Source organism: Microcebus murinus, chromosome 4 (assembly GCF_040939455.1).
Source record: "Microcebus murinus isolate Inina chromosome 4, M.murinus_Inina_mat1.0, whole genome shotgun sequence".
Classification (NCBI taxonomy): Eukaryota; Metazoa; Chordata; class Mammalia; order Primates; family Cheirogaleidae; genus Microcebus; species Microcebus murinus.
In genome coordinates this window covers 44,384,522-44,411,259 of record NC_134107.1, presented here as the reverse complement: position 1 = coordinate 44,411,259, position 26,738 = coordinate 44,384,522, and the positions used below count along the sequence as shown (strand labels likewise).

The 26,738-nt window shown below is 47.7% G+C and overlaps 2 protein-coding genes across 2 annotated transcripts; one reads left to right on the top strand and one right to left on the bottom strand.

Annotated features, from left to right (window-relative positions):
* Positions 1–653: 653 nt before the first annotated feature.
* On the bottom strand, positions 654–3,914 carry LOC105879967 (serum amyloid A-1 protein-like). The gene is made up of 4 exons (XM_076002119.1): positions 3,796–3,914; positions 3,262–3,350; positions 1,329–1,467; positions 654–927 (listed from the first exon to the last, which is right to left on the bottom strand). Exons 2-4 carry the CDS (start codon positions 3,344–3,346, stop codon positions 789–791), a joined length of 363 nt encoding a protein of 120 aa, XP_075858234.1. The 5' UTR covers positions 3,347–3,350; positions 3,796–3,914; the 3' UTR covers positions 654–788.
* Positions 3,915–19,283: 15,369 nt separating this feature from the next.
* Positions 19,284–23,091, top strand: LOC105879965 (serum amyloid A-2 protein-like). The gene is made up of 4 exons (XM_012780637.3): positions 19,284–19,398; positions 19,828–19,916; positions 22,261–22,399; positions 22,757–23,091. The coding sequence occupies exons 2-4, from the start codon at positions 19,832–19,834 to the stop codon at positions 22,893–22,895; spliced, it is 363 nt and encodes a 120-aa protein (XP_012636091.1). The 5' UTR covers positions 19,284–19,398; positions 19,828–19,831; the 3' UTR covers positions 22,896–23,091.
* Positions 23,092–26,738: the final 3,647 nt, after the last annotated feature.

Here is a 26,738-nt window from a genome sequence, read left to right as displayed (position 1 = left end):
CCCTACTGGGAAGGTGTTGTGGTGTTTTGTAATGGACTTTCTGCTAGAGATAGGCAAGGCAATATGGAGGGGGACAAAGTCCAGGTTTCTGCTCCCAGAAACTGCCAGGAAACACTCATAAAAAGGGTGGCATTACATCTTCATTCAGGCTTGCAATAGGCAATGAAAATAGAATGGAGGGAAACTGCACTAAAGGCATTTTGTAGACAGGACGGACAGAAATTGGTTAATACTTGGATGTGTAGGTGTTGCTGAGTCATGAGGAGAAGATCAAAGTGACAGTTCCTGGGGCAGGATTTCCTGGTCCCATCCTCCCATGTCTGTGTGCCGTGCCCCTAGGCACAGAGACCCCTGAGGAACTGAGACCCTGGGGGCGGACAAGGTAATAGGATGTGGTTGACAGGGAATGAGGGGCCTGCACCTGGAAGGGCCTGGAAATAGCAACAATGTAACCACAGGGACCCGGACAGGGAAGCTGGCCTGATTCAGAGAGGGGCTGGTACAGGTGTACCAGCTGTGTGACTGCTGAGATTATCTTCCCTACACCCAAACTCACAGGAACCAGCTACACCTAAGCATGGGTGTTCATGGATCACCCCTTCATATCAAACAGGCAGTCCTTACTGCAAAGAATAACACACAGTTTCAACACATTCTATCTCTTAAGCATTTATTAGACCCTATTGTGTGCCCTCAACCAGCTTCTGTGCACACAGAACTCAGTAACTCCGTGTCCCTGCCCACAGGGGCCCGCAGCCCAGTCCCTGAGAGCAGAGAGAAGAGGAAGCTCAGTACTTGTCAGGCAGGCCTGCAGGTCTGAAGTGATTGGGGTCCTTGCCACTCCGCCCCCATTCGTTGGCAGCCTGGTCGGCCAATGAGTCCTCCGCTCCGTGGCCCATGAGTTTCTGGATACCCTCTCTGGCATCGCTGTGATGGAGGCAGGCAAGGAGGAGATGGATCACCAAGCTGGTGAGCAAGAGTCCACCCTCACATACTCCCCTTTCCAAGGGCTCTGAGGGGAGCCCAGAAGGTGAAGGAAGGAGGGGCTCGGCCCTTCTCAGCCCGGGCTGGGCACCCTTATGCTGGAGGAGCAGCACCCAGAGGAGAGGGCTGGGAATCACCCATGGCCCTTCCTTGAGCTTTCTGGGGGCAGGTTCACACATCTCACCAGCCATGCTCTGCTCAGCCAGCAGCCCAGGCCCTGGGCATGGATAGGAGAACAGGGTGGGGCCAGGCCCTAAAGGAACCTGCTCAGGGCCAGTCCCTGCTGATCCCCCAGGCAGGAAACCCCTGCCACCCACGCAGGCATTCCCAGGAGCTCAAGATACCTGATCTTTTCTGCAGCCCAGACACCCCCAGGGCCCCTCTGGGCAGCATCATAGTTCCCCCGCGCATGGAAGTATTTATCTGCATTCATGTAATTGGCTTCTCTCATGTCAGAGTAGGCTCTCCACATGTCCCAAGCCCCTGGAAAGGAAAGGAAAAGGCAGAAGGGACACCAGGTGAACACAAAGACTCTGACAACACCTTATAAAGGAATCGAAGAATGAAAAATCTCCCATTGACTTTAAGATTTGAGCCTGAGGCTAGCACCTTTGCATACCTTGGGTTGTGAAGAACATTCCTTAATCCTAGTTGGCTTCCCTAGGTAACTTGAGTCAAGTGACAGCTAGTAGGTGGTCACATGTGTGTTGCATTGCTGTATTCTGCTGACTGACTACTCTGGTGCTATGTGCTACATCTTACTGAGGGCTCCCGGTGGTGCGTTTAAAGGAGGGAACTCTTGGAGGAATCATAATAGAACAGGATTCCTCAATGTCCCCACCATGGAAATATACGGCCAGGAAATTCTTTGTTTTCAGAGCTGTTCTGGGAATTATAGGATGTTTACCACCATCCATGTCCTCTACCCACGAGATACTGGCAGCACATTCCCCAGTGAAACAACTACAAATATCTCCCAATATTGCCAGCTGGGATACCCCATTGCCCCTGGCCAAGAACCACTGTTATAGAATGAAGCTAAACGTGTTAAAGTCCAGGACGTATGAGTGGGAGGTGGTGACATGGAAGACAGTCCGAGAAGGCTGCAGACATAGCGTACTTCTGCCCTGACACATAGAAAATATTTTCTTAAACTGAATGCACAGAATTGTGAGTTGAGTCCCTCTGACTGTTAGGAGCATAAATGTCCCTCACAACTGTCTAAATAAACTGTACTGATGTTGCAGTTGCTTGAGGAAGCCCTAGAGCAGTGGTTCTCAACCTGGGCTGTGCATTTTCTTTCTTTATCTTCTTATTTCCCCCCACCCCTTTATCACAGGCTTGTTCTATGAATGGCTGCACTTTCTAATCACCTGGAGAGGTATAGAAAATCCCAATACACATGCCAGACCTCAGCCTAATTTCTGCAGAATCCTTGCGGCTTGGGGGTCGCAGGCATGGATAGTATTTAATGCTCTGCAGCTGACTCCAATATGTGGCCAAGATACATAACCACTGAACTCTAGCAGGTGGTGGGCAGACACATCTACCTGGAAGAGCTTTGCCCTCCTGCACAGCTGCCCTCAAACTTCTGCTCTGCCACCTGCTGACTGGCACTAAGTCTCTTGTTGTACCTGGATCGACCCCCACCACACCCATGGCTCAGGAGTGTGCGTTGCTGATAAACATCGCAGCAGTGTCTGGAACACGTGTTAGACCCATGAACACACCAGAAACACTGAACTAGGGGACAGGAGACCTTCTAGCAAATCTAGAGGACCTGAGCTGGCCACCCTGCACACCCTTAGTGCATCACAGTCCCATAGCAACGCAGAAACTGATAACTCTAGAAGTCTACAAGCAGCCTTCTGAGAGCATCGCTGTGCCACTGGAGAGGTCCAGGGTGGTGTTTCTCTTCAGGAATCCTGTGTGCCTTCTCCCTTCCAGACTCTGTGCAGACTCCAGCCGCCTGGCCCCCGTGAGGCAGGGCGGGATGTGCGCCTGCGCAGTGCGCCACCAGGGGGCAGCAGAGCGCCACGGGGCGCCCCAGAACCTGCCCTGACCTGAGCACAGCATCCACCAGTGACCTGGCGTGAGGACCCCACAGGCAGGTGCCAGGGCTCCCCCGGGCCAGCTGGAGAGCGGCTGATGCGAAAGCCTCGCCCCGCTCTGCCTGTCTGTGGCTTTCTAGCGGTCGCCCACATGCACCGGGCACGTGGACCCCACTCAGGGGTGAATCCCACGGCCCGTGGACGCGGCCTCCTCCAGCAGCCTCACCTCCAGCAGCCTCGCCGAGGAATGAAAACCAGCCTCTGACTCCCAGGACTAAGGAAAAGAAAACCAGGCCCGTGAGAAGCTTCATGGTGCTGAAAAGAGAGGAGAGGGCCAGTCAGTCACCGTCCACACTGGCATGACTCCCTTTGGGATTTGTGTTCTGAAGGAAGCCTGGTTGTTTAATGAAGTTCATCGCTTCTCATTAGAATCTTAGCTGCTGGTAAGAAGCCTTGCAGGGGGACCCCACTCAGAGCCACAAGTCCTCAGGTGTGGACCCCTCAGCCCTGAGCCCGGACTGTGTAAGAGGATCCCAGGTGGTCCAGTTGGAGGAAGAGGAGTTAGGACAGGACAGCCCCTCCCTGAAGAAGCCTGTAGTCCACCAAGGACAATGGCCTTGTGTTCCCTCCGCCCAGCACAGAACTCACACGGGATACATGCAAAACACGATACGTATTTTTAAAAGGAAATGACAAACTTGTTGGGAAAGAGAAAATAGAGTAAGTTTTTTAAAAAAATCACTCTGAAGTCCTTGCTCACCTGATTTCTGGTGAAGCACAGCAACTGATCCCTGCCTGCCATGGAGCTGGAGCTGCTTTTTATACTGAGCCTTCTCTACTGGGGTCATGTGAGGGAAGAAAAGGTTGTGGGGACAGTCCATGCAGGTGATTTCTCCAACAAAAGTCTGTCAGGACACTTCCTGGATGCCAATGCTTTCTTCATGCACAGGTCATTTCCCCCCATTGTGCAACCTGAGGAAAAGGGATGGGTTTGCTCTGGCAGCAGTGGGGTGGGGGGGATGGGTCTGATCCTCAGAGTTGGAGGAGGGGAGGCTGCAGGGAAGGGGATAGAGACCCCATGATGGCGGCACCAGGGGTGCTGGGAGGTGTGGAGTGGAGGGCAGCTCTTCCACTTTACCGGTAATGACTGGTAAAGCGTATCCTCAGGATAAGCCCTGCTGGATGGCTTAGCCAATGAGGCAATGTCTTTTCTAAGTTGGCTCCTGGTTTGAGGGTAATGCCACACAGGGGGCTTCCTCCCTCTCCCACCCAATCCTGGAGACCCACATTTGGACAGTGAGAGTGCCCTGGGATAAATTGGCAGCCCATTAGGGGAGCGCCAGACTGCCATCAGGGGAAGGAGGGGAGAGCTCTTGCTGTATTGTCTGGGTGGGGCTCACTGTCTGCCAGAAACATCAGCAGTGTCAACCCAGCTCTGCAGGGGCTGGTGCAGGAGCACAGGGCTGAGAGAGGCTCAGTAGCAGAGCTCAGCAGGGCTGTGGCCAGGACGTGCACAGAGACTGTTGCACATGGCAGCTCCTCTGCTTTCTTCCTCTGCAGTCCGTCTTCACACCCTGAGGCCTAGACATTTGCAAGAACCCAACAAAATCTTTTGGAAAGCGGTAGGGCTAGGCAGGAGGTAAAGGAGGGCCTAGTGTCCTGGAAGCAGCCAATTGGACTCCAGTGAAGACAGTGGTTGGTAGATTCTGTTCTGGAGCCCACACTGCAACACAGCCCCCTCATCCCCATATATCCCACCACCTTAAACCCCTTGGAGATGGCTCCTCCCAGTATAAGACTGGTCTACACACCCATTCACACACATGCTAGGCAGGGTGGTGACATCCCCAGGGAGAAAGAGCTCACAGGGAAAAGCTACGTGATTCCGGTTTGGTATAAAAAATAGCAACACATCATGATTGACTAAGGTTTATGGCAGAGATTCAAGAATAGTTTAGCATCAGAAACATCTATCTTTGTAATTCTTTGTATTGGTAATTAAAGGAAACAGTTTCATATTTATTTTAATAGATACAGAAAATCCATTTCATAATGGACAACGTCTGTTGATGAAAAAGAAAAAAGCCCATACCTCTGATGAAGAGAGAACCCCCTCCTCCTAGCTTGAGCTTCCAAGTTATGTCTTCTAGGCAGCAGGGGCTTTGTAAGAAGGGACACACACCAACCAGAATTAGGAGTCCCTTCCTTAATCAATCAGTTGGTCCCTGTATATTCCTGATGATTAGGCTGCTAAGTAGAAGAAACAGGAGGGAGGTCTTTTCTCCTGTCCTCCCCATGGCAGTAATTGCCAACCTGCTGCCTGGAGGGCAGGAAGCAAAGTGGCAGGTGACCTTTGACAGCTGAGCCATTTCTGATTTTACTTCTTTTAATGAGACAGGATGGGAATGAGCAATAAGGTCAGTACCTGGGGATTATTGTTCTATGGGGAAGACAACAATCAGGATGGCTAGTGACACTTTCCCTTCTCTTTGCTTCCATTATATGTTCTGTACACATAGTCCTTCCCATTCAACTTATTGGAATCTTATCGATTTATCATCACATACACATGAGCTTTCTCGCTTGACATATATAATCATTCTCCCCTGAATTACAAGTCCCATTTTCATGGAGGCATAGCTTGGAGCTGGTCTTCCCCCATATCCTCCCATTTTATGCCCAATATGCAGTGCAGTGACAGCTGCATAGAAGGCGCTCAGTGAACAGCTGTTGAATAACTGAATGAACATGTCATTGCAGGAAAATCTGAAAACCCAGAATAACATGACTATCTCCCACTACCTGGAAACACAGGTACCATTTGGTGGACAGCGTCCTCCATATGTTTCACTGGGGGAACATGTCTTTGTGCAAAAATGGAATCATATTCTATTCCACTCTTTCCCTTAAGACATTACTTCCAGCTCATTAAATGTTCTTCACCACATCAGTACATGACAGAGTCGAAGTCGTACGAGGTCTCTCTGTGATGGGAACTGCATGTCACAACCCCTACTGGGAAGGTGTTCTGGTGTTTTGTAATGAGACTTTCTGTTAGAGATTGGCAATGCAAAATGGACGGGGACGAAGTCCAGGTTTCTGGTCCCAGTTGCTGAAACTGCTGTGACTGATGGCGTTCTCCCAAACCAAACCTTCCAGCCTGGAATTACCATAAACCACCTTCATCTTTTTAAGGGGTGTGCAAGTTCCCAGAAAAGAGCATTTGTTACACGACGGAGGCAAGGAGCTGGGGTAGAAAGGGCGCTGGCTGAGGTGTTGTGGGTGTCGTGGGGTTTGCTCCTTGAATGAGCCATTGAAGGCTCTTGAATGAGTCCCTGCAGCTTCTCCATTAGAAAGGTATTCGGAGATGGATTTCTTCTGAATGATTAAAAGAGTGTACACCACTAGGGGATGTGGTGTACATGTGAGAAAAATAAATAGGCTGTGACCTTGTAAAAGATGAATTCATAGGTAAACAGATCTCCCCTTTCCTAGGGAGAAAACCTGGATCTCCTTCCAGTAATTAGAAATCTCACAAAGCAGAAGACCTGGCCCATTAGGCCTGTTGCCTGCAAGTTTGAATGCCGTGACTCAGCTTTAAAAACTAGCTCCTTTATAAATTTCTGGTATTAAGCACGAGTACGGAGTATGCCTCACTGCCGTTCATCGACGACTCTCTCTCTCCTTTCTGCCTCTATTGTCCCTCTGTCCTCTAGATAACGTCTGTGAATAGCAGACCCCAGCATGGTTGTGAGAAGGTCAGAAAGGTATCCCCACTGTTTCATCTGGCAGTTCCCTTAGGCTTTGGGGCTCAGTTCTATGGGCCCATCAGCATCACACTCAGCCCAAAACAATAAACAATCCCAACCTGCTGGCCTTAAACCCTGCGCTCCACCACGGTTTCCTTACCCCTCTCATGTCCCTGCTTTCACTGCACAGAAACTCATTTCCCTGTGAGTCAGGCTCAGTCCTCCCACACTCTACCTGCCCCTCCTCTACCGACTTCCAATGAACTGTGGGCAAGAAGGTTCTGTGGGGAGGATCCCCCTTATCTTTGCCTATTTGCTTCCCCTGTAACAAAAACCCAAAGCCTGCCCTTGTTGTGTTAATTCCACAGAATCCCCATCCTCCCCCAAGGGCTGTGCATCCTGCAGTGCCTCCTGCACAGCCAAAGGGGACAGAGGGGTCCACATCCACTCTGCTGCCACTGCCATTTCCTCCTTCCTCACCTCCAATTCTTTGTGGCTTATCCTCTCTGAAATCACTGCCAAATTCTTTACCACTCTCTCTCCAGTTTTACCAATGTTATCTGCACAAGTGATTTCTGAAAGAGAGAGATTTTCAAGCACACATTCCTGAAGACCACCCAAACATGCTATATCAGGACCTCCAAGATTCTGGCCCAGGAATCTGCATTGTTCAAACACCCACCAGATGCTGCTGACGTAGACAATCTGGTTAGTAATGTTTGGGCACAAAGCATCTCTCTATTGTATTTGTAGACAGAACTTTCTAATCCTCTCCCAACTTCCTGGAAAATTTCCACAGCTCATTCACGCTCTTGATCTGACACCTTCACTGCCAATACTCTCAGTGACAATAACTACATTGTTGAACCTTCCAGCATCCTGGAATCCCAGATAGTGCCCACCTCAAACCCCTGATATGCTAATATCTGGCAAAAGAATGTTCCAGAGGACAAGAATAGCTAATCCAAGTCCCCTATCACGAGTTGTACCCAGGGGCTTTGAAGAACAGAGGACACTCTTGTGGCTGGAGCAGAATGAGCAAGAGGGGAGAAGCAGGAAAGGAGGTGTGAGTGGAAGGGGGAGGGGCAGTCTGGGAGAGGTTGAAGCCCTGATTAGGGCTTTGATCTGGACTAAGAGGAAGACTAGGCTCCTCTGGAGGGTTTTGAGCAGAGACGGACAGCAGTTGTCTTGTGTTTTAACAGTGTAGTTGAGAAGAGACTAGTTGGGGGCAAAGGTGGAAACTTGGAGGCCATTTAGGAAGTCTTAATGATCCAGATGCTGATGCATTATTATTGTAACAGGATGGAAGCAGTAGAGTGGTGATAGATGTGTGCTTTCTGGATACATTTTCTGACAGTAAATTCAACCATTCCAAGTAGGCTGGGTTTTTATTGCATATTAACAATGTCCATGTTTGGCTCTAAATGACTACAACACATCATCGTTTCACAGCTTGTCCAGTCTTCTTAACCCCCAGCCTATAAATCTGTGCGGAATACTTCTGTTCTTCCTTCATTCATGCATTGCTTCACTGAATCAATACAAATTACTGAGCAGCTGCTATAGGTCAGTGTGTGTTAGGTGTTAAAGACACAATAGATTACTTGTCGATCATCCAGACAAGTTTCCTACCCCTGGGTTTTGTGCACTCTGGGGTGAAACTCAGAAATGCAAACAGGCAGAGAGTGATGAGGCCTATGACAGGTAAAGGACAGGTGCTTCTGGTTTCCCTCGGGTTCTCTATCCTTCCTGTCAAAATGCATCTTCCTTGTTCTCTCTTCTTTTCTTTCTTTCTCAGAGAAAGGCCTGCTCCTGCTACACTCTGGGCAGCCCTGTCACCAGGGGTCCTGTGGGCCTTGGCCATTGAACTACATGTTATGCCCTGTATTTGCCCTTCAGTCACTCTGTCTTGCTTAACTTTCTCCCTGTACCTTATAACCTTCCTGCATTTTGTTTTTGTTGTTGTTTTGTTTGTTTGTTTGTTCAGAGATGAGAATCTGCTTTGTCACCCAGGCTGGAGTACAGTGGGGCGATCATAGCTCACTGTAACCTTGAACTCCTGGGCTCAAGCAATCCTCCCACCTCCTTCACATTAAATGAATCCTCCTTTTGACCTTTGCATGTGTTCATTCATTCAGTACTTCAACAGCTATTGATTGAGCAGTGACACTCAATTCCCCACTTAGTACAAGTCTTTACCTGGGCAGCTGAATGTGGTCAGAGAAAAAATTCACAGCTATAGTGAGTAGCCTTACCTTAAATTCATGATCATTAACTGTGAGCTGCCTTGTACTTTGTTACCTTTCTATCTTTCTCATGCTCATTCACTCTCCCAGTCTCCTAGATGAATATTTACTTGTTGCCTGAAATTTCCAGCACTTCCTACTTCATCTTTGTCTCAGTTGATGATTTTACTTTCCATTTCACTGGAAAATAGAAGCAATGGAAGTGAACTTGCAAGTACAGATGGACTGCAGAGGAAGAAAGCAGAGGAGCTGCCATGTGCAACAGTCTCTGTGCACGTCCTGGCCACAGCCCTGCTGAGCTCTGCTACTGAGCCTCTCTCAGGCCTGTGCTCCTGCACCAGCCCCTGCAGAGCTGGGCTGACTCTGCTGATGTTTCTGGCAGACAGTGAGCCCTCCCCAGTGTAATGCAGCAAGAGCTCTCCCCTCCTTCCCCTGATGGCAGCCTGGTGCTTCCCCAGCTGGGCTATCAGTTTATCCCACAGCACTCTCCCTGTCCCAGTGCGGTCTTTTTTTTTTTTTTTTTTTTTTTTTTTTTTGAGACAGAGTCTCGCTTTGTTGCCCAGGCTAGAGTGAGTGCCGTGGCGTCAGCCTAGCTCACAGCAACCTCAAACTCCTGGGCTCGAGTGATCCTTCTGCCTCAGCCTCCCGAGTAGCTGGGACTACAGGCACGTGCCACCATGCCCGGCTAATTTTATATATATATATATTTGTTGGCCAATTAATTTCTTTCTATTTTTATAGTAGAGACAGGGTCTCGCTCAGGCTGGTTTTGAACTCCTGACCTTGAGCAATCCGCCTGCCTCGGCCTCCCAGAGTGCTAGGATTACAAGCGTGAGCCACCACGCCCGGCCCCAGTGCGGTCTTGAAGGAGTGCAGATAATTTCACCCCAAAATGCAACTCCTTGGTTTATACAGTGTTTTGAATTAAAGGCTCTTACAGATAAACAGGCCCTTTTAAGAGGCTTTTCTTCTATCTACAGAAACCAGACTGACCTGATCAAAAGATCAAAGGCAATTGACTTCCCTTCATCTCCCTGTTATTAATATCTCAATATATTGCAGGGAAGAAGATCAAGAATGCAACCAGGCATGGACCAAATTATTTTGAGCACAATACCTGTCTCTCAGGTTAATTTACAAGTCAATCTGTTTCTCCCATACATATGTCCTCCCTAACACCATTTGTCACCCCTAAACAGAGTTACCTGCACTCCTCACTTCCCCTCCTCTCCATAAGAACAGGTATAAAAATATCTGTACTTCCTAGGGGCATTGAGCAATTACTCTGTGATTCTCCCCAGGCGCATGGTAACTAAACCTTTGTCTTATTAATCTCCCTTAATTGTCTGATGATCTTTCAGGAACTTTAGGGGGTGGGGTAGGGTGGGTTTTCCCTCCCCCCTACAGTTTGGGGTAGCCTAGAAGGATCTCAAAGCTCCTCTGCTCTCCTGACAGCAGCAGTGAGGAAAATCAGAACTCCAACCAGCTGGCATCGTGGTAAGATACTTTACTTACCAGTCAGACTCCAGTTTTCCTCTCTTTGTGGGCTCCGGATGAGCAGACTGTAAAAGATCATTGTCCTTTCCAAATTTAAGATTAATGAGAGAAAAGTTTTTGTGAGTGACTAACTTAGGAGCGACTCTGGTATTGGTATATTTTTTGGTAATTTGTGGTATGAATATTCATATTGTCTGATTCCCTTTCCTCTCAGAAATAGCCTTTATTGTTGTTCTTGTCTGCTGTTGTTTCGCTGATTGTCTTTCTGTGTCATTTTGTCATAAAGAGGGTCGCCATAGGGTAGAACTCGGGCCTAGAACTCCCCCATAAGCCCAACATTAGAGCCACCCTGCAGAGGAGCCAGTTTCATGGTTCTGACTAGACTGGCGTCTATTGAGACAAACTTTGCTTCAGGTCCCTGAAAATAAAAGCCTTGTGAGGTCCCCCTCTCATCCTGTCTTATGTCCCTGAGCTTGTCTTGTGACTGAGTGGGAGTTTTCTCCTCAGTCTCTGCCATCCGGGGGGCATGTTTTTTCAGAAACACATCAGGCAGCCAGTCTGAAAAGATCGGAGTCCGAGACAGGTGAGACTGTAAGCAGCCCACTCTTTCTACCGAACGTGCCCAGCTCTAGGGTGGTCTTTGTCTTAAAATGTCGTACCCTCTCTGTTACCTTGTTTGTTTCTGAGAGGGAATTTTGGGGAATCTTGGAAACTGCCTTCTCTGTGCCCTCCCCAGCCTAAACCTGGAAAATTACCGCCTGGGTTTTCTATGAAGAGGCATTGGATTGAGTTGCTTTTGGAATAAATATACCATTGAGATTAATGGCCAAAAGATGGATCCTTTAAATTCAATGTCTTCTAAATTTTTCAAAATAAGTTTTCGAGATCTCTTATTCAAAACAATTACCTTATTTGTATTAATAGAAGAAATTAGATTAAAAGAAAGACATATAATGTTGTGGCCAGGCTTAAAAATTCTTTTGACAAAATTGAAGAGTATCTGTTCTAAAACAGAGATAAAAATCCTTTGAACACTGACCCTGCAGGAATAATGGCAGAGGCCAATGACCTAAAGGTTAAAGTTCTGTGCTTTCACCTCAGCAGCCTAGGTTTGATTCCTGGGCAGCGAATATGCCTGTTCTGGTTTAATGTTTGTACAACTTTCGCCATTCCTTGATTCGCTTCCCTTCTGTGCATGGCTTTTGCTTTCCTGTCTTCTGTGGAGGCATATGGGACTTTTAGGTATTTATGTACGAATGGTCAGCTGAAAAGCTGGGACCCTAGAAAATGTGACTGGACAGAATTGTGGATTACACCTCATTTATGATTATTTGAGGCTTTTCTTTCTTTGAGCTGTTTCTGTGTGCCTTTTCTAGATCTTGTAAAAACCGTTCTCCACCTCCTTAAAGACCCCTCTTGCTAGCCTGAGCAAGAGCAAGACCCCGTCTCTACTATAGATAGAAAGAAATTAATTGGCCTACTAATATATATAGAAAAAAAAATTAGCCGGGCATGGTGACACATGCCTGTAGTCCCAGCTACTCGGGAGGCTGAGGCAACAGGATTGCTTGAGCCCAGGAGTTTGAGGTTGCTGTGAGCTAGGCATGACTCCATGGCACTCTAGCCTGGGCAACAAGGCGAGACTCTGTCTCAAAAATAAATAAATAAATAAGACCCCTCTTGCTTACCTGATTAAGTTATAATCTTGGTTAAGCCTTATTGGTTTTATTTAAAAGAATATTTTAGTTTAAAAGTTCAAAAGCAAAAATGTCAGCTGTCCCGGCTAAAGTTTGCTCCATTCATCTTCACTCCTTTCTACTCCTTCCTCTTTGCCGATCATAGAGTTTTGGCCAATCAAAAGTAGCCAGCTATTCAAACCGTATTTAAGTAAGGCCAGCGCTAAGTTGGAACCAACCCAGCTGTTTCTATTTTCTATATGTCACTGTCTCTTTTCTGTGCATGAATCTTCTCAACATTAGACTCTCTCTGAACCTGTTCTAGGTCAGCTGCCCAATTTGTGCATTGCTCTTGGTTCAACTAAACTCTGTGAAATTTAATCTGTATCAGAAGTGGGTTCCGAGACAGATCTCCCAGAGACCACCAGGAGCACTGAGAATCCAAGTGAGGTACCCGCTGGCCCTGCTGTCCTTTGCTCCTCACTGCAACTGAGGCTTGTGGGTAAGTTCTCTCTTGGATTCCAGAGTGCCACAGATTTGTGTTTTGAACTATCTAAGTTTGTTTGACCAAATTTTTGATCCAAACTGGCTTCAGAAGTCACAACAGAAACTAAACTAGGTCTGGGATCAGACTGGATCTGATAATTTACTAGCTTAGATTCATTTAGAGGCCTCAAATATCTGAGTGAGTCAGGCAGAAACTAACAGTAAATGGCAACACTACAGGGGTACAAACTCCAACTGTCAGGGATTCACAGAGATTTCTGTGTTCTAGTCCTTTGTTCCTTTTTCCATGTGCTTGGGTAAGGAAAAATCATGGCCTAAGTTGATCACAGAGATCTGAAAAGCTAAGCCAAGATTCAAGGTGAAAATAGGATCCGTAATTTCTGAAGAACTGAGTACTGTACTTTCTGACAATGTCTACCTATACATGTGTAAGTATTAAGCCCCCAAAGCAGCAGACACTTACAGAAATGGCAAAATTTTACTAAAGATAAAATTGTTGCCTAGCTGGTAATTGCTTAAAATAGGTAATTAAAAGATTGATAGTTGGAATTTTAAAAAATATTAATATTTAAGAGCCACCAAATAAAAATAAGAGCCATTAGAATGGCTTCTGACTGCATGTCTATATGTCTATGTATCTATATATGTCATTTGTATGTGATATTTCACTACCAGAGTATATAAAAGAGCTCTAATTAATTAGCTTAAAATAATAAGTTCTTAAATATTTTATCAAGAAGATAGGAACTAACTCAAATGCTTTTTAGTTCATGTGACTTTAAGAATACAGTAACTGACCTCTGCTCAAGTTTCATTTTGATTCTGTTACACCCTGACTCACAGTTTCTCTTTACACTCACCTTCTGAGGGAGATAGTTACCATGGGCCTGAATACCTCAGAGATACTGTGAGTCTCCTTCAATATTCTCCCAAATTCTCTATGCTGATTGAGACTCTATAACCTTTACCCAGAGATACTCTCTTGTTCAGTACTTGTTTAATATATTGATGATCTTTTGCTCTGTAAGCAGGACACTCTCTTAGGCTCAATCTTTTAAAGACTCTAGCTGAATGAGGCCATAAAGCCTCTAGGTCTAGACTCTAGCAGGCGTCCTCAAACTACGGCCCGTGGACCACATGCAGGTGTTTTTGCCCGTTTGTTTTTTTACTTCAAAATAAGGTGTGTGCAGTGTGCATAGGAATTTGTTCAGAGTTTTTTGAAAACTATAGTCCGGCTCTCCAACAGTCTGAGGGACAGTGAACTGGCCCTCTGTTTAAAAAGTTTGAGGATGGCCGGGCACAGTAGCTCACGCCTGTAATCCTAGCTCTCTGGGAGGCCAAGGCGGGTGGATTGTTTGAGGTCAGAAGTTCGAAACCAACCTGAGCAAGAGCAAGACCACGTCTCTACTATAAATAGAAAGAAATTAATTGGCCAACTAATATATATAGAAAAAATCAGCCGGCTATGGTGGCATATGCCTGTAGTCCCAGCTACTCAGGAGGCTGAGGCAGCAGGATTGCTTGAGCCCAGGAGTTTGAGCTTGCTGTGAGCTAGGCTGACGCCATGGCACTCACTCTAGCCTGGACAACAGAGTGAGACTTGGTCTCAAAAAAAAAAAAAAAAAAAAGTTTGAGGACCCCTGCTCTAGTGGGTATGGACGACTGTTACTTAGGACAAAAAATCTCAGGGCACCCAAAAGCTTACCCCAAAATGCCGTGAGTCAATTTTTATATAGTACTCACTAGAACTTGCATATTGGCAAAAGGAAAAGCTGCCACCATTTAGACTACATAGACTATATGTGACTATTTAGACTACATAGACTCCAAATATGCCTTCTGTGTCTGCCATGCACTTGGCACAATTTGGAAATCTCATTTCTTAATTTCTGCTGACACTCCTATTGCCAATAGACCTATAATATCAGATAGATTGTATATTGGGCTGAACAGGTCCCTGTGGCCCCTTTTCTTTTAGCTTTTTGATTGTCCATTATCTTTCATATGTGCAAATGGGGGATAATTAAGAATATATATATATATATATATATATAGTTAGTTAGTACCGCCCTGGGATCTACAACATCTCTGACCAAATTATTTCCCAGTGCGCTATTTGTAAATCTCATGAAATCTCTGGAGGAAGCCAACACTCTCCAGGAGGCCCCCAAAGGCCCAGACTGTCCCTTATGACACTCCAAATTGATTTTATAAATTTATCTCCAGTTTTATAGGCTATTCTCACTGTTGGATTACTGTCTGCACGCTTAGTGGATAGACTGAATGCTATCCGACCAGACGAGCTGATGCTACAACAGTGGTAAAGAAATTAGTAACTGATATCATTCCTCGTTTTGGTATTCTTTTATGGATTGAGTCAGATCAAGGGACTCAGCTTACAGCAGAAATAAATCACTTGCTTGTGAAGGATTGGGAATACTTACTAAAATTTCATACCCCGTGTCATCCCCAATCCTCAGGCAAGTGGAACGTAAAAGTCTAGAAATAAAACAGACTTTGAGTAAAGTCTGTCAAGACACTGGATTTAAATGGCTAGAAACATTATCTTCTGTCCTTATAAAAATCAAGAATGCTCCATGGATTTAACCCATTTTGAAACAGTGTTCTGTCACCTGCTGTCTACTGGCACCTCTAAACCTTCATTCCTGGGCTGACTGAACACTGTGGGGATCTAAGTGAACAATTCAATACCATCACCAGCTATATACAGGGCTGAACCAATGTGCTTGCAGCATGTCATCTACAGGTGAAAGGAGCATGGCCTTCTCAGGCTTTGTCATCCTGTTTGACCAAGAGCTCATGTGTACATCAAAGTTCTTAGAAGAAGATACACGCTGTCACCTCTCTGGAAAGGCCCTTACAAAGTACTGCCAATTTTCTACACTGCCATAAAAATACAAGAAAAATCCTCCTGGATTCATGCCAACCATGCCAAACTACACTGAGACAATTGGAGGACGATCCCTACAGGTGACCTGAAAGTAAGGATTTCCAGGGCCAGTTTCCAGGCCCCTGAAGCAGACGTCTTCACTAAGTACAAGGCTTTTTTCCCAGAATCATGGATCAAGAAACTCCATTTTTCATCTAAAAACTTCCTTTTTCTTTTTACCTCCCCCCATCCAAAATGGTCCTTTTCAAACACTTCTTCTTTTAAGCCTCCCTCTTCAAGGACTGCACATTGGAAGCTGAGTGGAGATCGCCTCAACCTAGCCCATTCTCCCTTTTATCTTCCACTATGATTCTTCTCTCAAACTATGCCTTGCTCTACTAACCCTTACCGTTTCTCCAGCAGGTCAGGCACAAACCTGGCATCCCTTTGCACCAGTCTTTCAAACCCTGGCCACACTAATGAATCTGATAGCTGGTTATGCCAACACCTAGATCATGCAAAGGAACCTGAACTCATTTTGTTTCTGCCAATATGAGTACCTGGTGGAACCAGTCTGGAAGATGGATGTATGACAAGATGTGGCATCCACAACCACAGAAATAAACATCATGCTGCTTCTCCTGTTGGTGAGTCAACTGGATACAGAAAAACCTCCGTGGAAACTCAAGAAAAATATCTTTTGCTCAAGTAAAGTCACTAGAAAGACCAGCCTGAGCAAGAGTGAGACCCCATCTCTACCAAAAATAGAAAGAAATTAATTGGCCAACTAAAAATATATAGAAAAAATTAGCCGAGCATGGTGGCAATTGCCTGTAGTCCCAGCTACTCGGGAGGCTGAGGCAGGAGGATCGCCTGAGCCCAGGAGTTTGAGGTTGCTGTGAGCTAGGCTGATGTCACGGCACTCTAGCCTGGGCAACAGAGTGAGACTGTGTCTCAAAAAAAAAAAAAAAAAAAGCCGGACGCGGTGGCGCGCGCCTGTAGTCCCAGCTATTCGGGAGGCTGAGATGGGAGGATCGCTTGAGCCCAGGAGTTCTGGGCTGTAGTGCGCTATGCCGATCAGGTGTCCGCACTAAGTTCGGCATCAATATGGTGACCTCCCGGGAGCGGGGGACCACCAAGTTGCCTAAGGAGGGGTGAACCGGCCCAGGTCGGAAACGGAGCAGGTCAAAACTCCCGTGCTGATCAGTAGTGGGATCGCGCCTGTGAATAGCCACTGCACTCCAGCCTGGGCAACATAGCGAGACCCCGTCTCTAAATTTAAAAAAAAAAAAAAAAGTCACTAGAAAGAAATTTTTCCCTCTGCATTGAAAACATTGATGATGCTCGATCTTTTCTGGGAGACACAACAGAGCAATATTGCCATCAAACACTATGGTTTGACTCCACAGATGGCATCCTTGCACTCTTAGATGGTACTGACACTAACCCTCATGATGTCAACGCTTGTCAAATTATCAGATGTTATGGACAGCTCACAAGCCAGGCCTGCACAACTCGGGATAGCTCCCTTGCTCCACTTGTTTAAGTTGCCTGACACTAAAGATTGTATAAGGACAGATCAAAAGTCTGGACTGACCTGCTTAAGTGACACAGCCGAGCCCTAAAACTGCCAGAACTGGACCAGAGGACTTTTATATCAAATATTTCGAAACCTGCTCTGTTCCCACAAACTGGCAGGGACACTGGAAACTGGAGGCATGCAAGTGCCAGTGAGGCAGAAGAGGCACAGCAAACTCCAGACTGGGAGGGGAGTCACAGGTTCCAACCTGACCCTATCTGTAAATTACACTGGTCTTTTTATCTTGTGTGCTGATAAAGTACTCAAGCGGTTTCCACCTAGATGATCAGGACACCATGGACTTGGTTATTTGACACCCTCTGTTACCAAGTACTCCACTTTACATGCCAGCCAAATCACAAACTTGGGCTCTTTTGTTCATAAAGTGGTAGCAAGCAAACTTACTAGACGAGATATTATAAAAACCCCACTTATATATCACAATTCTAAGTTCGTTTTAGTGCTCTGGACTCTGGCTGGCATTTGGAACTCATAAGATTGAAAAGGCAGTTCTGAATGTCTCGGTGGTAGTAGAACAGGGTTCAGTATCACCATGCAAGCGTTGGGAGCACTTCAGTTAGAAGTCAACATCCTCGCCTCTGTTGTATTTGAAAACCACTGGGTCCTGGATGCCTGACAGCCAAGAAGGAGGAGATTGCATCATTATTGGCGAATATGCTTGCCACTCAGGATGAGTAGAGAACGTGATGTACACGTCTTAAAAGACAAGATAAATATTCTCCACCAGATTAATGAAGACCTGTTTCCAAGAATGACAGACTGGTTTAATGGAGTGTGCAGAACTATGCTTAGATCTGTTCTTTTCTACTTATTCATTCTCATTCTAATCTATGTTTTTGTCTCCCTTTTCAGATCTCTTGTTACTTGACTACTAACCCGATCTCTCTCTCCACAGCTACCAGCTCAGCTTTTAATGTGTGAAACTTGTAGGAAAGTTCCAGACAAAAAGAATGAAGGAGCTCAGGAAATTTCACCCCAAAATATACTCCTTGGTATGAAGAGTATTTTGAATTAAAGGCTCTTAGAGATTAACAGGCCTCTTTAAGAGGCTTTCCTTCTATCTACAGAAACCAGACTGACCTGATCAAAAGATCAAAGGGGGCAGTTGACTTCCCTTCATCTCCCTGTTATTAATATCTCAGTATATTGCAGGGAAGAAGATCAAGAATGCAACCAAGCATGGCCCAAATTATTTTAAACACAATACCTGTCTCTGAGGTTAATTTACCAGTCAATCTGTTTCTCCCATACCTATGTCGTCCCTAACACCATTTGTCACCCCTGAACACAATTACTTGCACTCCTCACTTCCCTCCCCTCCAAAAAAAAAAACAGGTATAAAAATATCTGCACTTCACTGGGGTATTGAGTAATCACTCTGTGATTCTCCCATGCACATGGTAAATAAACCTTTGTCTTATTAATCTCCCTTAATTGTGAATAGATGTTTCAGGAACTTTTGGGGGAAAGGACAAGGTTCCCCTCATTCCTACATTCTGCATGATTGGATGGGGTAGGCAGGAAGCCCCCTCCTCGACATTGCCCCCAACCAGGAGCCAGCTTAGAAAAGACATTGCCTAATTGGCTAAGCCAGCTGAGCAGGGCTTTCCTGTACCTTGGAGCTGAGAGGGTTTAGGACATCCAGACAGACTGGTGGAGGACCTTCCAGGGCACACATGAGAGATGGCAGGGCTGGGCTGTAAGTAAAAAAAGCTCAAAGTCTTTAGACTTCAACTCATAAGGACTTAATTTCTGAGACATCTATTGTCTGGCCCAGCAGGACCCATCCTGAGAAAATGACTTGTAAAGCAGGTGCTGGGTGGAACACCTGCCCTCTACTTCTCCCACCTTCTAGCAGCCCCAATGGCACCACCTCAGGGTCCCTACCCCCTTCCCCACAGCCTGGGCTCCTCCAACTCTGAGGAGCAGACCCATCCCCTCACCCCACGGCTGCCAGGGCAGAGCAAACCTATCCTGTTTCCTCAGGTTGCACAACTGGGGAAAATGACCTGCGCATGAAGAAAACACTGGTGTTCAGGAAGTGTCCTTTCAGAGTTTTGTGGGGGAGATGACCTGCATGGACTGTCCCCAGGTACATTTTTTCCCCTCACATGACACCACAGGGAAGGCCCAGTATAAATAGCAGCCCCGGCTCCCCGGCAGGCAGGGACCAGCAGCTCTGCTCCTCCAGAAATCAGGTGAGCAAGGACTTCAAGAGGTGATGTTTTTAGAAAATTTACAGCTTTCTCTTTCCCAAAAAGTTTTTAATTTCCTTTTAAAAATACGTATCGTGTTTTGCATGTATCCCGTGTGAGTTCTGTGCTGGGCGGAGGGAACACGTGGCCATTCTCCTTGGTGGACTACAGGCTCCTTCAGGGAGGGGCCATCCTGTCCTAACTCTCCCTTCCTCCACCTGCGCCCCTGGGATCCTCTTACACAGTCAGAGGGCTGAGCGGTTCACACCTGGCGCTGAGTGGGGTCCCCCTGCAAGGCTTCCTAGATGAACCGCTAAGATTCGAATGAGAAAACACTGGACTTAAACAACCAGGCTCCCTTCGGAAAACAAATCCCAAAGGGGGTCGTGCCAGTGTGGACGGTGACTGACTGGCCCTCTCCTCTCTTTTCAGCACCATGAAGCTTCTCACGGGCCTGGTTTTCTTTTCCTTGGTCCTGGGAGTCAGAGGCTGGTTTTCATTCCTCGGCGAGGCTGCTGGAGGTGAGGCTGCTGGAGGAGGCCGCGTCCACGGCCGTGGGATTCACCCCTGAGTGGGGTCCACGTGCCCGGTGCATGTGGGCGACCGCTAGAAAGCCACAGAGAGGCAGAGCGGGGCGAGGCTTTCGCATCAGCCGCTCCCCAGCTGGCCCGGGGGAGCCCTGGCACCTGCCTGTGGGGTCCTCACGCCAGGTCACTGGTGGATGCTGTGCTCAGGTCAGGGCAGGTTCTGGGGCGCCCCGTGGCGCTCTGCTGCCCCCTGGTGGCGCACTGCGCAGGCGCACATCCCGCCCTGCCTCACGGGGGCCAGGCGGCTGGAGTCTGCACAGAGTCTGGAAGGGAGAAGGCACACAGGATTCCTGAAGAGAAACACCACCCTGCACCTCTCCAGTGGCACAGCGATGCTCTCAGAAGGCTGCTTGTAGACTTCTAGAGTTATCAGTTTCTGCGTTGCTATGGGACTGTGATGCACTAAGGGTGTGCAGGGTGGCCAGCTCAGGTCCTCTAGATTTGCTAGAATGTCTCCTGTCCCCTAGTTCAGTGTTTCTCGGGTGTGTTCATGGGTCTAACACGTGTTCCAGACACTGCTGCGATGTTTATCAGTAACGCACACTCCTGAGCTGTGGGTGTGGTGGGGGGCGATCCAGGAACAACAAACAACAGAGTATTTGTGAACACGTTAAGGTTTGAGCGACTGTCTTAGGTTGTGCTGCCCAATGTGCCAGAATGTGCCAGGTGTTTGGGGAGCTGCACACAGAGTAGGAAGTTGAGAAATTGTGTCATTCATTTACTCAGGAACAAACAGTCGTCATTCCCAGGTGAAGCACAGCTATTTGTTTAGTTTAGATGACACAAAATAAGGCCAAGAATTGGCATATAATGTCCCTTAGTACAAATCACATAAAAGTATAATTAAAGCTATCTCTTAGCGCATTTCTGTTCTGTCTCCTTCCATCCTTCCTGCCTTTTTGCCTCTTTGGGTAACTTAAAGAGACCTTTAGCCTAGCTCTGCCAGTGTGCCCCTTCCTGGCTAGATCAGTTTCCTCCCCTCTTCCAACCTACTTAACAGGAAATGGGAACTGACATACATCAAGTTCCACAGGGAACTGAGTGTTTCCTCATCTAATTTAGATTAACTCTGTGAGGCAGGCATCTTCCCCTCACTTTGGAGGTGAGAAAACTGAGGCTTAGAGCAACTGAGTCCTTTGCCCAAGGGACTTAGTGCCAGTCAGCAGGTGGCAGAGCAGAAGTTTGAGGGCAGCTGTGCAGGAGGGCAAAGCTCTTCCAGGTAGATGTGTCTGCCCACCACCTGCTAGAGCTCTGTGGTTATCGATCTTGGCCACACGTTGGAGTCACCTGCAGAGCATTAAAAACTACCCATGCCTGCAAACACCACCCCCCCCCCAAAGGATTCTGCAGAAATTAACCTGGGGTGTGGTCTTGGTATTGGGACTTTCTATTTCCTTCCAGGTGGTTAGAAAGTGCAGCCATTCATAGAACAAGCCTGTTAAAGGGGGCAGGGGGAAGAAGAAGAAGAAGAAAGAAAGCACAGCCAAGCTGAGAACCACTGCTCTAGGGCTTCCTCAAGCAACTGCAACATCAGTACAGTTTATTTAGACAGTTGTGAGGGACATTTATGCTCCTAACAGTCAGAGGGACTCAACTCACAATTCTGTGCATTCAGTTTAAGAAAATATTTTCTATGTGTCAGGGCAGAAGTACGCTATGTCTGCAGCCTTCTCAGACTGTCTTCCATGTCACCACCTCATTCATATACGTTCCTGGACCTTACTACATGTAGCTTCATTCTATAACAGTGGTTCTTGGCCAGGGGCAATGGGGTGGCCCAGGGGTCAGTTGGCAATATTGGGAAATATCTGTGGTTGTTTCATTGGGGAATGTGCTGCCAGCATCTCATGCGTAGAAGACATGGATGGTGGTAAACATCCTACAATGCCCAGGACAGCCCTGAAAACAAAGAATTACCTGGCCGTATATTTCCATAGTGGGGACATTGAGGAATCCTGTTCTATTATGATTCCTCCGAGAGTTCCCTCCTTTAAACGCATCACCGGGAGCCCTCAGTAAGATGTAGCACATAACACCAGAGTCGTCAGTCAGCAACACACACGTGACCACCTACATAGCTGTCACTTGACTCAAGCTACTGAGAAGCCAACCAGGATTAAGGAATGTTCTTCCCAACCCATGGTATGCAAGGGTGCTACCTCACAGGCTCAAATCTTAAAGTCAGTGGAAGATATTTCATTCTTTCATTCCTCTCTGAAGTGTTATCAGAGTCTTTAGATTCACCTGGTGTCCTTTCTGCCTTTTCCTTTCTTTCCAGGGGCTTTGGACGTAATGAAAGCCTACTTTCACATGATAGAAGCCAATTACGAAAATTCAGGCAAATACTTCCACGCTCGGGGGAACTATGATGCCGCACAGAGGGGGCCTGGGGGTGTCTGGGTTGCAAAATTGATCAGGTAACTCGAGCTCCTTGGGATGCTGGTGTGAGTTCCAGGAGTTTCCTGCCTGGGGGATTAGCCGGGATGGGCCCTGAACTGGTTCCTATAGGGCCTGTCCCCTCCTCATGGCTACTGTGTCCCCCATCCATGCCCAGTGCAGGGCCTGGGCTGCTGGCAGAGCCAGAGTGTGGCTGGGGAAGATGTGTGAACCTGCCCTGAAGAAGGATGCCCAGCCTGGGCTGAGGGCCCAGCCCCTCCCTGCTTGGCTTTCCCGGGCTCCTCTAAGAGCCCTTCCTTGGATAGAAGAGCATGGGAGGGTGGACTCTTGTGTAGTGGCCTGATGATTAATTTCCTTCTTGCCTGCCTTTATAACAGTGGTGTCAGAGAGAGTGTCCAGAAACTGACATGCGATGGAGCAGAGAGCTCAACGGACCTAAAGGCTGCCAACGAATGGGGCCGGAGAGGCAAACCCCCCCATCACTTCAGACCCGAAGGCCTGCCTGAGAAGTACTGAACCTCCTCTTCTCTCTGCTCTTAGAGTTTGTGGCTCCTAAGCACGTGGGTCACATCTACTGGGTCATTTTGCCCCTCCCCTCAGAGCTAGTTTTACTTGTGTCAGTTCCCCTGCTGGACTGCCGGCCCCTCTAACATAACTAACATTTGGACAGTAGTTTACGGGTCATAAAAATGCAAAAATGCTTTCATTTCTATTTTCCTGTGTAACTTGCCATTCATTCAACAACATTTACTATTCCAAAGGGGAAGGGGGAGATGTAGACAGACACAACACAATTTAACAAGAGCCTAATAAGAAGCACACATTGGTGGCATTTCAAACTCTACTACAACAGTATGGCAGGCCAGTGAATAGTAATATAATAGCTGCTGATTTTTTTTATTGCAAATGCAAGACAATGCTCTATATCACATGCTTTATTTGATCTAAGTCACAGAGAATCTTTGAAGTTCTTGGTGAAGATACTGAGATTTAGAGGTACATGTTTAGGACCTTCTCTGAGGTAACGGATGCAGAGCCAGGGTAGCAGGCTGGTTTGTCTAACTGCAGAACCCGTGACACACTAAACAAGGCCAAGAGGGTCAGCAGTGGAGACCCCCTGTCCACTCTAGCACCATAGAGAACATGCTACGATCAGTGAATTCGTGAGCGTGGGGCCCCTGTCATACTTCATTTCCTGTAAAATTAGTTACTTGATCAGAAGCAATGCCTTTGGCTCTCTCACTATTGGATAAGTGTGGATGTGCCATTCTCCCCAGAACCCCAAACTGTAGTTGGAGGATTTTTTAGAGACTACAGACTGAGGTCCCTTCAGCACTTCATGCACCAGGCCATGCGCTGGGCTGTCTCTGCAGGTGGGGAGGTCAGGGAGCTCAGCTGTGGAGATCTGGGGACAGCAGAGTGATAGAAGGATAAGGAAGTGGGTTGTGGGGGGAGAGAGATGACCCAGCTTGCAATGATGGCTGGGTACCTACTGATTCTTCCTTCTAATGGAGGTTCCACTTAACTTGGATAACAGACAGGCCAGACAATAGAAGAATCAAACAGAATGATCTCCCCCACTGCACCCTCTCCCCACCCCACTGCCTTCCCCCGATTCCTAGCCTGGCTTCACTGGAAAACAGAGCTGATCCAAAGTCTGCCATGCAGATGTTTTACTTGGGAATGACCCTGGGGATCAGGAGTGAGAGATGGGGGAGTAAACCAGATGAGAGCGAGGCTAATGCTAGGACATGTTATAGGGCTGGCCACAGGTAAAGGCCACATCACTGGCACTCAATCCCACTGGGACTTTCTGAGGAACACAGTAAAAAGTATCCCAGCACCCTCCACTAGGAGTCAGAAGAGAAAAGCAGCTACTCACCAGCTTCCACCTCCCATTGGTCAAGGGTGTCCCCCCAACGTTAACTTTCCTGCCTTTCTTGGCTGTGCACATGTGGGTGCCCAGCGCGTTTCCCTGGAGTACGCAGTGGCAGGCCGTGGAGCCGACCCAAAGCAAGGTGCTGCCAGGCTGTGCCTGCGAGACGCGGGTCAAGGCCCACGTGGAGCTCACCGCTGTGTCAGTGCCCGGAGAAAGGGGAGGGAGCTAGCGGGTCTCAAGCTGTTCATCGGCTGCTTCTGGCACGTGGTGCGATGCCTCGCTTTTCCAAAGCAAGTGGGAACGTATAGACCTCCCCGAGGCATGGACACAGCACGTTCTCTCAGGAACAAAGGGGTTGATTGGATCTTAGACTGAGAATGAGAAGGAAGAGGAAACACAATGGGTAGCAAGATGGGGAAAGAGGCAGGGCAATTGGGCAAGACAGAGAAATGTAAACTGCTGTGGACGGATGATGGTCCATTAGCCCTGTGGTCCCACGAAGACAGAGGCCACTCCCAGTGGGAACATGATCTGAAGCACAGTTCTTCATAGGACACTGGAGAAATTTAGGGCTGCTCCCATGATTTAATAGGTTTAGGGACAGGGTAGCTATTCCTAGCTAGCATTCCTATTACACACCACAAAGTATCTCGCTTAAAATACTTTGTTTTTGTTTTCTTACAACAAATGTTGTCAGCAGCTGGGGTAAAATATAGGGTAATATGCTGACCGTTATGGTTAGGGGATCCAAGGGACATGTGACTCTTATGCCCAAACCAAACCCACAAGGTCCTCAGTGGAGAGAAGTTCCAAGGGCGATGATCTGCTTTATTGTTAGCTGAGGTTTGGCCCCAAACTCCAAAGCAGAACCCAGGTAAGCCGGGCTGCACTGCGTGGTCTGGGCTAGCGATCTAAGAGGTCTTCTCATGCCTGGTTCCAAACTCCATCTCCAGCCCCCATGTCGGAAAGGCCATTGCAGTCAGCACCCGCCAGCACTGAGGGAGGGGAGCCAGGCAGCCTGAGCTCGAGTTTGACCCGCCCGGAGCCAAGTTCCCATTGCGCACTCACAGAAGGCCTTTTCCAAAGCTATTTAAGGCTAACTAACTGAGAACAGAACAAGCTGTGAGACCTGCTCTGTTTCACTTCCTTAGTTAGGACCGGGCTACCTTGCTGTAACAAAGATACTCCAAAATACAGAAGTGTAAGGAACAGACAAGCTTATGCCTCACTCAACATTTTGTAGCTGGTATTCCAGCTACCGACTTGCAGGTTCCTGCCAAGTTGTTGCTCTTACACGCCTGTGACTGAATCCTGCTACTCAAGTGTGAGCTGGGGACCAGCAGCATCAGCATCACCTGGGTCTTGTCACAAATGCAAAATCTCAACCTCCACCCTAGAGTTACTGTGGCGGTCAGGACCACTTACCTAATGTGTAGGCACTAGTGCAAAATAAAAGTGTGGAGACTCTGGTCCAGAAATTACTAAGAATTCCAAGCCCATGAAAGCAGAGCATGAAAGCAAGCACAGGTCCTCTTACGCTCGGGGCTCTGTGCACTGCACAGGCCGCTCTTCCAGCCCAACAGTTTAGTAGGAAAAGCTGCACAGCCAGGGGATTAAAATCACTGACACTGTCACTAAACTCAGGCTTTGCCTAATAATATCAGACATAAATAATGCCTGCAGCACTACAAGAATGTAGTAACTCAAAACTCTAGATTGATAAGTGGAGTCACCAGTCTGGAACAATGTATTACCTGGGCAAGCTGGGACTGTGGCAACAGGGTTGACACTCTCTGTGTTAAGGACACAGGGGTGCTGACCCCTCTAGGAAGATCTATCTAGTGGAGAACAAGTGGGGGTTCTCCAGGCCTCTCCTGCTGTTCCTATTTGTTCCACTGGACCAGGGTTGGCTGGGAGCCACAGACTCCTCATCAGTGCCGTGCTGTGACCTGCAGGTATTCAGGAAGTTTAGAGGTATCAGATTCCTACCAAATGGAGGGCTGGGAAAGGCTGGTGTGAGCTGTGAGCTCTGTCTGACAGTACTGCTCTGACACAAGGGAAGGGGCAGCCCCACGTTCTGCACATGCCATGTACGACAGAAGGGACAGAACCCGGCTGAACCTCTGCAGGTGGGCACGGGCGAGCAGGCATGTCAGGGCTGAGCAAGAACATAACCACCAGGGCAGAGTGCAGAGCGTGTCCAGGAAACAGAGGGCCAGGACGAAGGACAAACCTGAGCTCTGAAACTCAGTCTGGAAATGAGTCACAGAGGTCCAAGGGTTTGGGCTTTACTCTGAAAACAGAGGGCAGTCACTGAAAGCTCTGATTGGGTAGTGGCCTGAGACTGCCTCAAAGACAAGGGTTGGACCTGCAATTAACTCCCATGTAGGAACAACGGGGGGGGGGGGGGTTGGCAAATTGAGAGAGGTTAAATTAGTCCCTAGAGCTACAGATTCTAGGTCTGGGGGGTAGGATCTCAG